Source organism: Clinocottus analis, unplaced genomic scaffold (genome assembly GCF_023055335.1).
Source record: "Clinocottus analis isolate CAN_PGR_092001 unplaced genomic scaffold, fCliAna1.0.p SCAF_7, whole genome shotgun sequence".
Classification (NCBI taxonomy): domain Eukaryota; kingdom Metazoa; phylum Chordata; class Actinopteri; order Perciformes; family Cottidae; genus Clinocottus; species Clinocottus analis.
The window spans coordinates 19,852,394-19,869,568 of record NW_027176229.1 but is presented as its reverse complement, the minus strand read 5'-3'; the positions used below and the strand labels follow the sequence as shown (position 1 = coordinate 19,869,568).

Genomic DNA, 17,175 nt, shown 5'->3' with positions numbered 1-17,175 from the left:
TGCGTGCTTTCCTTAATGTAATAGCTCACTGTGACAAGTTAATCATAACTAATCATATTAATTACACCTGTTCTTTTCCGGTTATGTCTGCTGTGAAAAAGGTCTCCGTTACCACAAAGAGAAGAGAAATAATCTGGGCTGCGAGCCGGCTGGAAAATACAACACTGCGTCTAAATGACCAGAATTGCTGTCGTATTGCCTCTTGGTTACCTCTCTCCCCGTTCTCCCACAGACACTCCACTGAGGACGAGCTTGCTCTAGGCAGATTTACAGATGTGGCATACTTTTACAGTAGTATGGGGACTGCACTTTGAAGCTGATTGGAACTGGCCCCACACACTGCCGGTTTTGTTGCCACAGACTATGAGTGAATACTCAATACTTGTAAAAAATACACATGAAACCAATTGGCCGTAATTCCATTGAAATAACAGAACATGAACACTTTTGTCGACAAATGTTGTGTATATTATTCCCATCCCTCTGGAGGGGAATTGCTGACATAGCCACACAATGCCCACCTCACCACTTTCTAACCGAGAGGCTTGAGGGCCATCAAAGTCCGTCCATGTAATATATTAGCATGCTCTACTTATTTTTTGGGTTAATAAATAAAAACAAAAGGGTAAACTACTACACATTTGCAATCCTGCTACACTCTAGGAACCCACAACTCCCAGTGCTCCCATAGACAAATGGATGTAAAGCTCTGGAGCGACAGAGAGGAAAACTAATTTTGATCGCTCTGTATGCCGTGCAGCACAAAGGAGAATCTCTATATCTTGTGTTGCAGAATAACACTGTCACAGAGTCTGTTATTCAACAAAACCAAATTATGCTGACACTGATGGTCTGCTTGAGACTGGGGCAATAATAAAGCAGGAATGGCAAGCCTTGATTACCAAAGCTTTGTGTGGCCTGGAGTGAATTGATAACACACTGAAACTCATTTCCTATAAATATACACCTCTAAAAAGGACCCTGGGGTCAGGTTGATTGTTCATTAAAATTTAATAATGAAAAACTTTTAAATGACAAAAACAATTTCGTGATTAATCGGTACTTTATCACAGCTTCAAAAAGCATTTCCTTGATTTACTCGGAGCACCGACAGCCACTGGGTAATAATATTAAATATCTTTTTCTATAATTTCCTTTCTTAAACATCAAAGCATTCACATTTAATGGAATTGTCATTTAGGGGAACTTAATCAGACATATTGCTAATCTACACAAAATAATGAAAATGGGGGAACAATTTCCCGACTAATTAAGAAGTGCTGGAAAATATTTTCTATTCACTCTGAGTAATAACAGCCATGGGGTAACATTGTAATAGGTATAATTCTTTATCTTTCTCTTCTCAAATTTCAAAGCATGCACGTTTAATGGGATGTTCTTTCTAAAAGCCATCCCATCAGCAAAAGTCTTTTTTACTTAAAGCCCATTTAGATCACAGAGGAATATTTGCTTCATACTTAGTAACTCAGATTCAAACCCTTGTTCATTTATATGAGAACAAAAAACCAACAAGTATTCTTGCACCATAGTGAACTTTTCTTCATATTAGACTCACTGCCTACCTTATCCCTGGTGTTCTTTCAGTACATCATTACTTAATGATGTCGTTGCATCCGAGAATACTTAACCAAAGCTGCAAGTAACGAATGTATTCAGAATTTTTATTAAATGTTTTTGAAATTAAATAATAAGAGAAAAATAATGAAAAGTGTCTTTAACTTGTGTCCATTGAACTGGCAGTGATGTAAAACAACAAATAATCATATTTGAGAAACCTCATAACTTAATGATGTATATGACGTTAATATAATATTAATAAATGTGGTTCAAGACTTACTTGACCGAGAGGGCACAAAGAAATGCACACTTTTAGGTCTGACCTCGACTTCCGCTGCTTTCATAATCTCCAGATGAAAAATATATAATTTTTCTTGATGGAAAATTCAAACTGAGCATTATCATCTTTAAATCTGAAAAGAACGGTTCTAACTGTGAGCTTTATGTTGTTTTTTTTGACGATCGTATCCACCAGTACCAATAGCAACGGCAGAAAGACGCCCTTCTGAAAACTCGTTAGCGTAATTGTCTGGAACAGAAAAAAACTCATCAGTTACACATCCTGAGCACATGCTATAAATGACTAAACCGAGCACTCTGTTTATTGTAGTTTTGATTTATTTGAACAGAGTACACCAAATGGGGCTATGTAATTGGTCTGCACCTGCGAGACTACAATATATATATATATATATATATATATATATATATATATATAAATATAAAAACATAAGTAATGTGGCTGACTGGCGTGAAGTTATGCTAAGATGTGACCCTACAAAGTAAATGTAACTTTCTGGGAGAAGAATTCAATCTCTAGTCTTTTGTCATTTTTGTCGAGGGTGTTAAGGGTCGAGCATAACCAATTAAGAACTTCAGGCTGAATGGATGATATTTGCATGAACGTAACCTTCCTTAACAACGGCTGCCCTTGAGAAAGGCACTTGACAGCTACAGGCTCTACCGTCAAAAGCACAAGGGATGTTTATGAGACGAGTCTAGCCTAGCACTAGCCTAGACAGCATGCTAGGGTCATTAGCATGTTAGCAGCGATCGCTAGGTTGATATTATAACCATCAACATGGATAGAAAATAGGCCATGGAGCCAGATCGAGATATACATCAAGATAGTTGACGTATGTCACACTCAATACAATATCAAGAAAAGTATTTTGAGTATTTTAAATACAAAAATATTTAAATGTAAAGTTTTTTTATTCCAAATTACATCAAATACAAATGACAAAATACTCAAAAGTAATTGAAAAACATATTTCAAATACAAGTAATAGAAATACTGCCCATCTCTGAGCCCACCAAGTCATTTTAAAAATAACCACCTCCCTCCCACGTATATGTTTCGTGCACCACATGCACACAGGATATATAGAATATTCTAAAACTACCTGCAGTGCTACAGTAGAGACAAATTCATAATGACAATCTACCTATTCAATCAGTTCAGAGTTGCCTTTAAGTGTGCATGCAATTGGTGCAAACCATGATAAGGCAGCACAGTATTCTGTATTTTGCCAGGACTCAAAACACAATAACACCTCAGGCCTCTTTTACTATTCACTGTATCCGGTTCAGCAACCCGCCCCCTCATTATATCCCAGTTCTACCTGCACAATTGTGTGTGAAATAGGACACCGTTGCCTTCCATTTTCCAGTTTGAGTCTAATCAGTTACTAACGGCACAAAACGCTGTGTTGTTCATGTACATCAGTGTGTAGTAATAACACAAACGCTGTATGTGCCGCCACAGGACAACAGACAGAGCCCATGTCATTAGTACCCAGTGGGGAGAGTCTTTGAAGTCGCCTATCCCTCTTCTTGTTTGATGGCGGTGGCCTTATAGATGAAGCACAAGAATCAAATAATGCTTTATGTACCGAGGCCAAAACGCAGCATCCGTCAGCCTAGTCTAGTTGCCTGGAACGCTCAGATCAAAGTGAGGGCCTCTTGTAAATGCCAGACAAGATAGAGTGGACCAGTCAACAGCTTCCAAGACACACTAAAACCAGCTCCCGCTTTATGCCCGGAAAAACATGGCAAGTCCAAGTCATGCGACAAATCAGAAGACAGCTGCAGCAGTGACACAGAGACTATGAAACGTAGAGCTGCAGCCACAAGGACAACCTCTGAATGGGATGATGGATCGAGAGGATTGCCGAGCCATCCGGGACATCTTAAGATAACGCAAACCTGAGTATTTAAAAGGTTGATGCTTGGTGTTTTCAATATAGATTTATCAAATATCGAGCGTCAAACTCATGGCGGTATGTGTGATTTTCATAGACGTGCAGCCAAAGGCCAGGTCCTGCTATTCACATCTGACAAAACAAGTCTCTTCCTTTAACACACAGATGTACAATCTCTTCCTGTTGATAAAAGGAAAAATTACATAATGCATGAGAAGACTTTGAGTCGGCGTTAGTCAGACTTTTTATTTTTTATTTTTTATGAATTTGGGGAAAAGAGTTTGGAAAAAGAAACAAAAAAAGCTTGGATGATCTTTTTAAGAACACTTATTTTTTCTTATTGAATGTTTCATACTCTGCCTAGAGCATCTTAACACACACACACACACACACACACACACACACACACACTATAAAGTTGACAAATTGCAGAACAAATGTATTGCATTTTATTTTTTAAACTGCACTGCAACTTTTATTCTATTTTTTGACTGTACTTTTTTATGTTTCAAAATGAATGTTCTTAATTGTTTTTAACTCTTGTTTTCTTCCGCTTTGTGTTTTGCTGCTTTTAATGGTTTTATGTGAAGCATTTTTAAAATCGCCTCGTTGTTGAAGTGCTATACAAATGAACTTGCCTTGCCTTACTGCCAAAAGAACACGAATCAGACGGTTTGACAAGTGCTCGAGGAACACACACACACACCGACACCACATGAACTCAGAGGGCTTTTTCAAAGTTAGCAGCCACAGCCACTTCCTCCCCTCCAAGCAGTTAAGTGACCTTGTCACTTCTGGGCATGGAACCAAAAGGATACCTCGCCCTCGACATAATGTCTACCTTTGATAAGCCTTTTATTTGATTCAGAGGTTTCACTTGGATTCCAATTATCTGGGGAACATTTCAATCTGGACAATGTAGATCTTTATGGAGCGAGGAGCTTATAGGGTGTGTCACACACGAACGCTAATAGAATGAGACCTACAGCCAATAATTGGACTTCTAATGCCTGTCAAAGCTCAACTGGACCCTGTGTTTCCTGCAAAAGACCCACAATTCCCAAAACAAGGATTGAGGGCGCTGATTGCACCATGAATCACACATGCAACCACTATCTGCCCAACGCAAGGTCCGATTTCCAAAAACGTATTAATAATAAAAGAAAATCATTAATAGGGCGCTAACAATATTACAGCAAAAACACAGCCATCATCTTGGCAGCCGAGTGCAATTTGCCCCTTTTCCCTATTTTCACTCTATTCTTCGTTTTATGTAAGATTGGAGGTGCCCGCAAGGAAGCAGCAAAATCTAATTCAACAAGACAAACCAGCACAATCATACAAATATCACCTGCAGGCAGAAAGACTGTGATGAAAGTGCTTGACAAGGGGAGGCTACACAAATAGAAAATGAGGAAGTCAGATAAGGACAGATGAGTGGGAGGAAAAAAAAAAGGAGGGATAGGATGTACCAGAAAGTAGAAGGAAGGTAGCAAGGTTTGATGAGGTATGATATATATGGACATGTGTGTACTGACGTAGAGAGCTTATTTAGATTTTATCCGTCTCTGCCACTTTCCGGCACAAACAGTTTTCTACAGGGCTCAACAATAACGCATGCCAGGGCATGCACGATACCGTTTCAGGCTAGTAACTATAGGGAACCCACAACCCAATCTCGCAAGTGGCAAAAAAAAGAGAAGAAGAATGAAACACTTTGTGTTTTTTTATACAGAGATGATGATGGAAGTAGGAGTGAGCCATCTCGCTTCCTTCTCATACCTCTCTCTCGCGAGAAAATGGTTCCCGGCGGAAGACGAATCCATGATTTGATGAAGAATGTTGAACCCTGCGATGCTACACAAAAAGGTACACAATGCATCAGTGGAATGTCACTTTAAAAGAATAATTGACATAACAATGTCCCCTTAAGGTCCAGCTTTTCTTTAATTTCCTTTCCAACAACTTCATCACTTAACTGCTGTTTTATAAGAAGGAACTTTGAAGCTCAGCGTGAGAGACACATGCCTGGAAAAAGGATGGAAAAGTGAGTCAAGTCTATATCCAGGACTTCGGTTGTGCATAAAAGGTGAGGCCAACTCGATCCAATTGATATTGCTCCACATCCCCACTCGCTCAAGCTGCTTCATTCCCAGAGGGATGACATTTCACGTCCCATGCGCCAGTTTTCATAGCCAGGCTTCCGGTCTTTACCTGCTGCCTCCGAGTGCAAGTGCACTAGGAATGTAATTAAGCGACGAGGATGTGAGTGCATCGAACATGAGCACAAGACCTCGACTCATTCCTCTCACGTGTATTGTTGTCTCAATAAATACACCTGGGGTGATGCATTGACTTTACTATTAATTATGAGAAAGGGCTCTCAAGCAAACAATATCCTCTCCATCACAAGCTCGTTCCTACTTCCACATACACACACACAAACACCTTTTATACAAAACACACACACAGAGACACCAGGAAACCCAGAGAAAGCCAAACTGGAGTCAAATGTTTAAAAAAAAAAAAAGTACGCCATGGGTCATCTTCCTCATTAACTTTCTCCTCAAACTGCAACTACAAATCAAACGGTCTCACGTGGGCACACCCGGCACACTCACACACGCGTTCATGCACGTCGGCGCGAGCGCACACACCCACGCGCGCCAACAACCCGAGCGAGTCGCGACTTTAAGTCTCCTCTCCTCTATTCCCTGGAGCAGAAAGTCAGGGTCTGGGCTGAGGTGATAAGTGCACTGGGATACCGCCCAGGAAAGAGACAGACACACACACACACACACACAGGCACACACACACACAAAAGTCACCCAAAGTCACACCAGACAATAAATACAGTAGTTCCATATTGCACGTATAAATCCAATTTTGCTTGGGCACTCATTTGGAGAAAAACACAAACACACACCGACATCATAAACAAACATAGTTGTCACAATGTGAAATGGAGCTTCCGCCGCGCGGCATAACAGAGGAATGCCGCCTCAGACCGAATGCATGCTCCTACGTGCGTCATTGTGCCATTTAATTGGTATACATCCCCCACCTAGGGGCCATTTATAGGTACTCAGCGGTGTCCGCGCTTACCTCAAGTGACTCGAAGCGTACTGCAAGCTGCTATGACACATCCGTGCATCCAGGGGCTGTATTTAAAAGTGATTATGTGGCGCAGTGCATGAAAAGATGGAACAGCCATTGAAGCTGAGAGGTGGCTGACTGACGAGTGGATGCGCCGACACCACCTTTCTCTGTGCTTACTGGAGGAATACATATTTTCCGGTCTCCAAATCATGGGGTTTATTTTGGTCGAATGATTTTTTTCTGTATTTTGAGAGCCAGTGTAGTACACAAGATACCACAAGGGGAGGTCTCAGCTGAAGGCAGGGACATTATGTTCAATAAAACAACATCAATCTAAGCTATTTCTGTGAAATATCAAAGAATAGGGACAAAGAAAAAAAAGGTTTTGTGATTGCGAAATTAGATGTTTAATATGTATGTGTGTTTGTGTGTGTGTGTGTGTGTGTGTGTATTTGACTGACCAGTTTCTTCCTCTTGTCCTGCTCAGTTGGTGGCTCCTCATCCTCAGTCAGCTTGGGCTCCTCAAAATGGCTCATCAGCATGCAGCTGCAAACACAATAATATTCGACTCAATATTAACAACCACGTATAAACATGCACAGTAGGAGACAATTTCAGAAGAGGCAGCCTGCACGCGCATGTACACACACACACACACACACACACAAAAGGCTGAACCCTCTGGCACTCGAGTACACAGCCCCGGCCCGCTATTCATATTGGTTCATCAGCATGCAGAGAGAATTACAAGAAAAACCTTTGTGCTCAGTCCAAAGTCGGCAAAGTCTTTTATTTCCTCCTCTTTTTTTTTAATACTTGATCCTTTGTGCAAGTAGAGGTGAGGCAGTGGGGTCTCGAATGTCACATTCAGTGACTTTGCCTTGTGGCATTTGATAACTCGTGATCAGAAATTTAAGCTAAATTCACCCAAAACTCTAATTAAATTCAAACTAATAGGACACCGTTCAAACGGCTCAGAAACGACCATCTAATCGCTAATTTGGAGTGAACACGCTTTTAAAGTGGCTGTAATCAATATTTCTATATAAAACTGACAGTGTAAGGATAATGTGACAATGTAAGAGCGGCCAATAGTACTGATGAACCTACAGAGGATTATCTCTTACATCACAACTCACATTCATCAAGTGACAACTCAGAATGAACAATAATGTTGCAAATAAGCTTGCCATCAAGATGTCATGTAAACTTAAAAAGGTGACAATATGATGAGATTTTGTGTTCAGAAGTCGTTTCTGCTGCCCCCGGGTGGCATAGAAAAAATCTGTTAATGCAGTTATAGCTTTATGTGGCCTGATACTTCCTCTTGTATAACTCATGCAGTTTAAATTGTGTTAAAAAGTCCTACTTTTTTGTTATAAGGATCTTACGTGTTGATCCTGTGCAGCGCAGCACAGAAGACACTGAAACCGTTAATTCCTTTTATAGTAGACAAGTGACTAATATTCTGCTACAGCGCTAAAGCACCATGCTCGCATGTGGTTTTACTGAATTCATCCGTGGCAGCAATGACTTTCATTGTTATTCCACGCCACACAGGAACAATTCAAAACCACTTATGACAACAGAAGAATAAGGGGGAAGTCTGTTTACTTGAAACTTTACTTAATTCCTAAACACAGGCAGGATGATTATAATACCCACTGCTTTCCGTCTCAGTTGATTGCATTTACAAACAGTGAATAAAATAGGCATCCACAAATATGTGTCTTGTGGTCTGTCGTGAAGCACAACATGAAACCAAAACAATTCAACACATCATTGGCAAAGAAAGAAACATTTGCACTAACCGCACCACCCGACTTTTCAGTTTATTTCACACTGGCACATTTTAGGAAGGGCGCCGAGCAATTTTCACAGGAGAGGAAAAGGTGTTGGCATGTCGGCTGAAGTCCGGGTGAAAGCGGAAATAAAGAGTTCGGCACACCACAGAAAGACTTGTCATTACCCACCAAGTGCGCGCATATAAATGAGTTTTTCTAAATTAGTGAAAAACATAAAGTAGACACTGCTCCGAATCACTGATCGCGCAGTGAGGGTAGCTTTTACAGCACGGTGTTTAAAAATGTAATCGCACGACTCTTGTAAACTTCCCAAAAGTGTGCAGACGGAATTGATCAACTCGTAATAATATGTATTCTGCGTGGGTTGAGGCTCAGGACACATCCGTTTTACAGTCGCAGCACATTCAGCGGGGGAACCACTGATCCCATGTGCTCCAATTTCTTTATATAGCGCTGGGGGAGGGTTGTGCTGAAGGGTGTCTCCGGTGCATCATCAAGCTGTGATTTTAGAGAACACAAAAAATGATGAAAACAGCTTGTGTCCTGCGCAACACTACTGCTCAGTCTTCTTTAGGGCACTGTCACGCTGCTTAAGCAGGGCTGCTTTTAAGTCACCGATTTAGAATATTTCTTTAGACGTGTGTTTGTGCCAAGCAAATAAGTCTGGAATCGGGAAGGTAGAAGCATTGCACACTTACTCTTTGAAGGTGCTGGTTTCTGTATCTTCCGTCATCACATCGTGCAGGGCCTCGACGGAGATGTTGATGATGCCGCAGAACTTGTCCTGGATCACACTGATGACAGACAGACAACGCCGACTCATTATTCATCAGAGCGTTTATTCCAACAGCTGCGTGTTTCATTGAGGAAGAGGAAGAAAGAAGCACGACTAAAGAGAGAGATGAGCATCTGTCCAAATAAGCAAATGGTCATCAAGAGCATCATGAGAACACAGAGCGACAGTCGAGGCAAAATCCTTGTGATGAAGTGTCCAAAAAGGAAAAATATATGGCCAGCCACAGAAAAGGGGGATCTATGCCATCCATCAACTCATTTCATAGGACACATGTCCAGATTGTGCCGTTTGAATGTTTCCCAGCATTTCACCAATGGCTTTTGGAAGGGCATTTTCTTTTTTTTAATAGACAGAAAGGCAAAGAGTAAACCAAAAACAATCAACATCACTTCATGTTAGAGTTGAAAAAGTTGTCTAAATAAAAAAGGTTCCCATTTTACTGATCCGTCACATACGATAAGGGAGATTTTCCACCGAGAAATTCAGTTTTATTTGATTGTCTCGCACATTCAAGTGTGGTAAAATGAAAATCAATAAGGCTTCACACGCAGCCTTGCGGTCTGAGTCTCATATTTTTTTTAAACCGTAGCCACTGAGGTGATTCTTCCAGATAAGAAGATAAGAAAGCATCGCAGAGCCCTGGCTTCCCGAATTGGGGAACTCTGAAATAGGCCGACTCGCATCACTCACTGGCCGGGCTTAAGAGGCAAGCTGCAGTCATTGATGAATTATTTGAGTCGTGCTTACGAAGCACTGGAAAGGAAGTGGGGTTTACCATGTCAATGGAAATGAAACAGCAGGGAGGGGAGGAAGAAGAGGACAAAGACACAAAGAGCGCGTATGTGTGGGTATAGGCACTGATGCATCAAAAGGTACTGTCGGTTTCGGTGCTTGGCTTGGTAGACCCCGGGCAACGCTGCATAAAGTTCACTGAGCATGAAGTCTGGCAAAGAAATTGAAAAATCAGCTCATGACAGATACATACCCAGCCAGTAAGAACAGACCTCTCTGTTGTTTCTCGTGAGCGGGAATACCTCCTGTAGTACATGTTTATTTTGCTAATATTGCCATCGACGCTGAAATCACGTGAGAGCTGAGCTGCAGCAATAGGGGATCCATCTGGTAAGCCCACGACTGTGCACTATTATCCTATTTTCCCCACCAACGAATCAAATTTGAGCGACATTCGTCAATTTAAAAACTGATTTATGAAAAACAGAAACAACCTCCGTGCACATGAGCTGTTTCGGTGCCGTTTCAGAAATGATCTCCGGCTGTCGATGTCACGCCGGATATCGCGTGACCCATTTACTTTTAATGCGAACGTCAACAGGAAAGCAGTCTTATCCCGTGTACTGTGCGGTCCCCCTCTTTTGCAACTCACGCTCAAGAAAGAGACAAATGTAGTGGTAAAAATGTAAGCATGTATGTACGTATAAATATTTTACATTAGCCGCCAACAAAGATACATGACACTGCAACAAGGTTATTTATTTAGGGTCTTGCTTTTATCTTTTTATGTTTTCTCTCACACACACATCAGCCTCCGCCATGTGGATGGACATACTTGTCGTACTGCGGCACAGCGTTTATGCTTCGTTTGTGTAGTTATGGATAATATTAGATGACAAAGGGAAGGTCCTTCATGTCTATTTCCATAACCCTCCTCAACCGCAAAGCGATCGGGTCGTTCCTTAGTTGAAATAACTTTTTGGCGCCTACGTTTTTGCTGTTTTTTTTTAATAGATTTCTCACTATTCCCCAGGAACAAACAAAAAACCTCGCCCAAAAACCGGCGCTCCACATAGGTCTGATAATGTCGCAGGGAACAGGAACGAATGCAGCTGGAATGAGAGTGAACGTCTGCTTGTGATGTGAATGTTTCTATGGTTGTTTTAAATGTTTGTTTTTACTGCAAGAGCTGCTCAAGCTGTATTTTGTTGTTTTCGTGACAATGACAATAAAGTATTCTTTTCTATATAGCTTGCAACCTGCGCATGAAGGCAGTCGAAGCGTTGAAGGTAATGGCATTTGTATTCTTGCAGAAATTTATTATGTTAGGGCTTCATTCTTAAACGGGTTCAGCGGCGTTCACAAACGTCTTCATTTGAAGTGTTCTTGAAAAGGCCGGAGTACTGTGGACGCCAGGAATAAACGGAGCAACGGTAGGCGTTTTAAAAATGAAAACGTAGTAGTTTAAATATGGATTTTATACATACACGAGTATATACAGTATAAATTTATTGAAAAGGCATGTATAGAAGAAGTAGGAGTCATGAAAAAAAATTATAGTCAAGCCTTACAAATACTGGAGGCAATTTTTGATCGACTTTAAAGAGAATGGAAACTGAATTTTAAACAGTTGTTCCTTTCAGTCAGCAACATTTCACTCCTGAAATCCTGGGAGGGTGAAATGCGTTGCTGAGCACCTCTGCCCCCAATTTCTGAATAAAAGTCTCAAATTGGCAACCATAGCAACAGCTGGATGCAGGCATGGAATCAAAGATCCCTCATCACACTTTTAAACATGTCCGTCAATTCTAATTCGATCCAGCCCGGCACTTGTCGGCTGATTGTTTTCTAATGGCTGACTAGTGCTAGCTGCTTCGTGCTTCCATTCGAATCAATGCAAGTGGTTATATGATCTGAAAGATGACGGGGCTGCGAGCAAAGACACAAACTGGTCACAGCAATGGTGTCTGTGTCGTCCACACAGCATAAAAACAAGTGGTGACCAGTGGAGGCTGAACACAAAAATGGCATGTCAGTGTTAAGTTCTGCCCCACACTGTTCATCCAAAACTCGTATATTAGATTTAGATTTTCAGCTACATTTACAGATTAAATGTCTGTCGTAAATCTTACCTCTTTTAGAGAAGCAGTGTAACATGCTATGAAACTTATTAAATACTCCCCTTCTGCTTCCTCCTTGTGTGTGTGTGTAGGTGTGTGTAGATTGGATACAGTCCATTTAAGTGTGTTGCAAATGGATTTCAATTAAACATTACTGATTCAAATGGATGCTGCTGAGCATCATTAAGTTTGATTCATTAGAGTAGACTTTAAATAGCCCAAGTGCGGGTGTAAGTGGCAAGTGCATAACTCATGAGGGGACTAAAAGATCGTTTAAGTACTTTACTTTGCTTAGAAAATGTATAGAATTGGGTATGCATCTCATATGTATTGTAAAATATATTGACCGTATGGACAAACAGGTAAGGATTCAAAAACTACAGGTTAAATATACGTGTTATTAGAAACAAATAATGGCCAATTACTGCATAATCACACTGGAGAAGAGCTTGATTGACGAGCAATTGCATGAAAATGAAAAAAGTACGAGGCGTTAAAGGTGAAGATCAAATGTCTGCTTCAAGCCTCTAAACGAAAACTTTGATACGTACTTCAGTTGATGGAGAAAGAGTCCTCTGAACATGACTTAACTTTGAGAAGACACCGTTATAATCATGATGAGACACAATGTGAGACAGCAGATCCGTGCAATAAAGATGTGCATATTGATTTCCGAAAGGCCCTTGTTCTCGCCGCTCTGCCTTCGTAAAGCAAACTGTCAGCGATGATGAACTGGTGGTGCAGAAAACACCAACAGGTTCTGATGACTAAAGCAGTCTTTAGTGAAAACGGCCTCATGGCCGCGCATGTTAAGCACAAACTAAAAGATCCTGGTTCCCTTAGATTGCACAAAAGTTTCAGAAGGTGAGAAGTCCGTCTCATTAACGGACAAAACGTGTCTCGTTCATTGAATGCATTGACGCGCCGTCACAAAAGGAGGAAAAGCAGCTGAAAGAGTCAATAAAAATCAATTTGTGGAAGAAAAAAAAGAGGGGGGGGGGGGGAGGAAGTCTGTCAAGGGCTTATCTGAATCTGTGGGTTCGGATAAGCCCTTAGCGATGCTATTTCCAATGACAGCGCCTTACTGTACACCGTGTGGCATGATGTGCAGTATTCTTAATAATGAAGCGAACACAGGATGCAGCTTTATGAAAGAAAGTAGTTTGTTTTTTTTCCTCTGGGATATTCTTGACTGGTCCACCAGCGAGGAGCAGTCAAGAAGAGTCCCTCCAACAGTGAGTATCAGGAAGTGCCCGACTGAAGAACACTTCCCCGTAGATCACATGCCTGCAGCTGTTCCACAGTCCTCGAGGTGCCTTTTCACTTTGTGCCTCCAAGCAGATTCCCAGTGGTGCGTTCTACTGTACAGCTACATCACACTGATGCACATCTTGTTTTTCCAATTCTTATATAGCAAAAACTAAGAGGTAGAGATCAAATATTCAGTGTTGCAAGTAAAAAAAAAAAAAAGATATGTTCCACCGCCTGTTATGAACAAATGCCACTATTTAGCGTGTCTCGCTGTTTATTCAACATCGCCCGAGTCCTGAATGAAAAAAACATTTAATGATAACTCTTAACTGTTCTACACTTGAGCAATTATTCCCATTCTTTTTTTTTTAAATTTTCCAGTAAAAACTTCTTGCTGATCCTTCATTCAGATAGCATGTTTTCTAATGACATTAGAGGGGAAAAACACAACGTAATAATAATAATTTCAAAACAAAGTTAGTAAATAATGACAATCAAGAGACCGCCCCAGCTATCAGGCAGCCGTATTTAATCGAATATTAAGGTTGCATTGTTCTCTGAAAGGCTCTTATCTATGTCTTCGAAGCACAACAGCTAATTTGTGGTGCTTAATGATTGCCAGAAAAGCTTTGTCGCCATTTACTTTTTTTTCTTGTGATTGCTGATTGTTTAATGATGCATTTCTAATTAAATATTTAGACCATAAGGGTAAAAACACATTTATAAGATAAGACATTATGATTGCGGTTGATTTTTCGATTCTAGTGAAACGTAAGGTTTAGACTACCCGTCGTCGGCCTCGCTGGCTGTAAACTGGGGGTTAAGGGCTCAGATTGTACGTGAGAAAGACAGCACTGAACCAGTCAACGCTGTCGTAACCAATTGCCATGCGAGACCAGGGATGGGGGCGTAACAAAGCATTTCATGCCTGTCCATGTCTGAGATAACCATATCTCAACGGCGGAAAACGGAGTGTCACAAAATTTTGATGAAAAACATGCATTACCATACAGTCAAGAGTTTATCATGAAAGCTTACAGTGACTCCTCTAAACCGCTTCAAGAGAAGCTTGACTTCGAATATAACATGAGAAACGTTTTGTTGCTCAGCCTTCTGTCAGCCGAGCCGACACATTTAGGCGTAGATAGCGGTATAATTTGTGATGACCGAGGCAAGAGAAGAACATGCTTTATCTCATAATGCAACATGCTGGTTCTTTTCCACGGAGCGTTTTAAATAGCCACCCTTTGGGGGGGACACAAGATTCACCCTAAAGTTCTGATAAGTGCTTTATTGTGAACATCTGGAAAAGGGGGAAATTGTTTTGGTGGAAATGTTCCCACAGTCGCAAAAAACTTACACAATTACCCTTCAGAAGATGCTTTTGCTTCTCGGCAACGTAATCCACGACGATTACATCAACGCGTCACGCCACTGATGACAACCTCAATAATTTGCATGTCTCTTATGATAGACCTGTCCAAAATAAGACAGAATACAAACTCAATCCATATTAACTGCTACAAAGTGCCACACAATCTGTTGAATAACATGCCTCCTGTAAGCACCATGTAAAGAATGTCTGGAAACCCCACTGCCGATGTACGCCTGCATTGTGCCTATGTGTATATATACACATGCTGTCACATAATACTGGCACCCATATGCTGTTAAGTCTGTTGATTTTGTGCTGTATATTCAAGATGTAAGGGAAAAATAATTGTATCTTTATCAAACTAATAGTCTTGGTTCAAGTTGGCGCCATGGACCTCCCAGGTGAGGATGAGGCCACCAGCTAAACTCCACAAAGACAAACAAAAGCTGAGTAAATAAATTGTCTCTTCGCTTCCCCCTTATTTGCCCCCGGTGCCAGCTGTGCTGACGGGGTAGATGCTATCCACTTCTCACCAGCTCAAAGCCCCATCTGCAGACAAATGAATGACAAATACTTCCCACCTGTTGTCAGACGGAAGGAGGGAGAGCAGAGCCAGCGACGACAGCTTCCTCCTCTCCGGCTGAGTGATGTTGTCCATGCGGTCGACCCACATCTCGATCACACTGCCCAACAACTGGTCCATCTGATGGGGAGAGAGAAGGGTGAAGGATGCGACGTGGACAGCAGGGAGGAGAGATACGTAGGGGTTAATAGAAAGGAAGAACGAGGAGACGATCCAATATTTAAAGAGAGATCAACAGAAAGTGACAAATAGGGTTTGACAACCCCATGATACAGTACATCGATGGATTTTAATGTTTTAAAGTATGGTTTTAAAGTCGTCAAAAGACTCAGCAAGAATGACCTTCCCCGTTTGTTCTGCCTCATTTACTTCTCCTCTATCGTCCAAGAAAGAGAGGTGTGATGGGCCGAGAACTCTAGGTCATTTATTTAGATTAAGGCAACAATGTAAAAACCTGACAAAGACAGTGTTGCTCCCGGTCAAACAAACAAAAAAAAAAGCCTATTAGTTTTATGCTAAACGGGTTACAAATCTAAACTTTAATTTGTTACCATTTGCAATTCCTCGGCTCATTACTCCTCCTCCGTTCAGAATGATTCCTTTTTAACAAGCACTTTGCAGGTTATGTCTCTCACACACACATCTCAAAAGGGACAGTGCTGAGTGGACAGATATGAAGGGCGGACATCGACGCTTCACCTTCTGGCTGCACTCGGAGGCCATTTGAGTGAGCAGGGAAGAGAAGAAACTGGAGTTCTGGAGCAGGATGCGGCCCATGATTCCTAGATAGGTGGACATCACCACGGGATACCTCTGTGCAAAAAAACACACACACACACACACACGGCAATGTGATTTGTGAACTTTCACGCGGCTGCAGAAACAAATGCTTTTACAAAAAGCCAATGTCATTAAGCATGTTACGGGTAAAGAAGATCCACTGACACAGCAGAATCCTTGAAAGGCTTGCGGACCTTCACTTAGCTGAATGATCAATAAACACCACTATATATTCTGCGTAAGAATCATTTTTTACGTGACAGGAAAGGACAAACTAAAAAGTACACGCGAGAACATTCCTTGTGGGCATTTTACTATCCAGTAAAAGAAGATGGAAAATTACAGGTTTGTCCTTTATATAATCGTCGTCCAGATCTGTGCAAGATGTTCAGGTTAAACTCACCTCGCCGTCCACAATGCCTCTGAAGACAGCTGGCAGCAGGGGCTGGAACATGTGGGCTCCCAGTATGGGGCTAACCTTTAAAGCTATTTCTACCACCTGCGGAGACACGGGGAGAGGGAGGATTAGAGTCAACAGAGGGGAGTTAGGAAACAGCAGCAAGGAGAGACGAGAGGAACCGACAGTGTGAACTCGGGCCGGAGAGGGTGTGAGCCAAAAGAGGAGCCGGTGAGGGTCTGGCAGAGGAGGACGTCGAGACAGAGAGTGGGAGGACGCACGCGGGCTAAAGGGAGTTAGCAAGAAGCTGCTTCTTTGAGACATTTTTTAAAAGAGTGTAATTTTATTGGAAGGGTTGACCCACAGTATGCGGCGAGAAATGTAAATGAGCTCTCCGTGAGGCATTGAAGCTGAACTAAAAAGAGAATACTTGAGTTCCACAGCTAAAGCACGGC

General features: G+C 41.5%; 1 protein-coding gene across 1 annotated transcript in view; it reads right to left on the bottom strand.

The window, feature by feature from the left end:
* Positions 1–17,175, bottom strand: part of ipo11 (importin 11) — a 100,285-nt gene that overhangs the window by 13,809 nt on the left and 69,301 nt on the right. The window contains exons 25-29 of the mRNA XM_068566383.1: positions 16,727–16,822; positions 16,243–16,356; positions 15,542–15,663; positions 9,385–9,480; positions 7,343–7,427 (exon numbers count right to left, since the gene is read on the bottom strand). Coding sequence (XP_068422484.1) covers positions 7,343–7,427; positions 9,385–9,480; positions 15,542–15,663; positions 16,243–16,356; positions 16,727–16,822 — 513 coding nt within the window. The remainder of the gene's footprint in view (positions 1–7,342; positions 7,428–9,384; positions 9,481–15,541; positions 15,664–16,242; positions 16,357–16,726; positions 16,823–17,175) is intronic.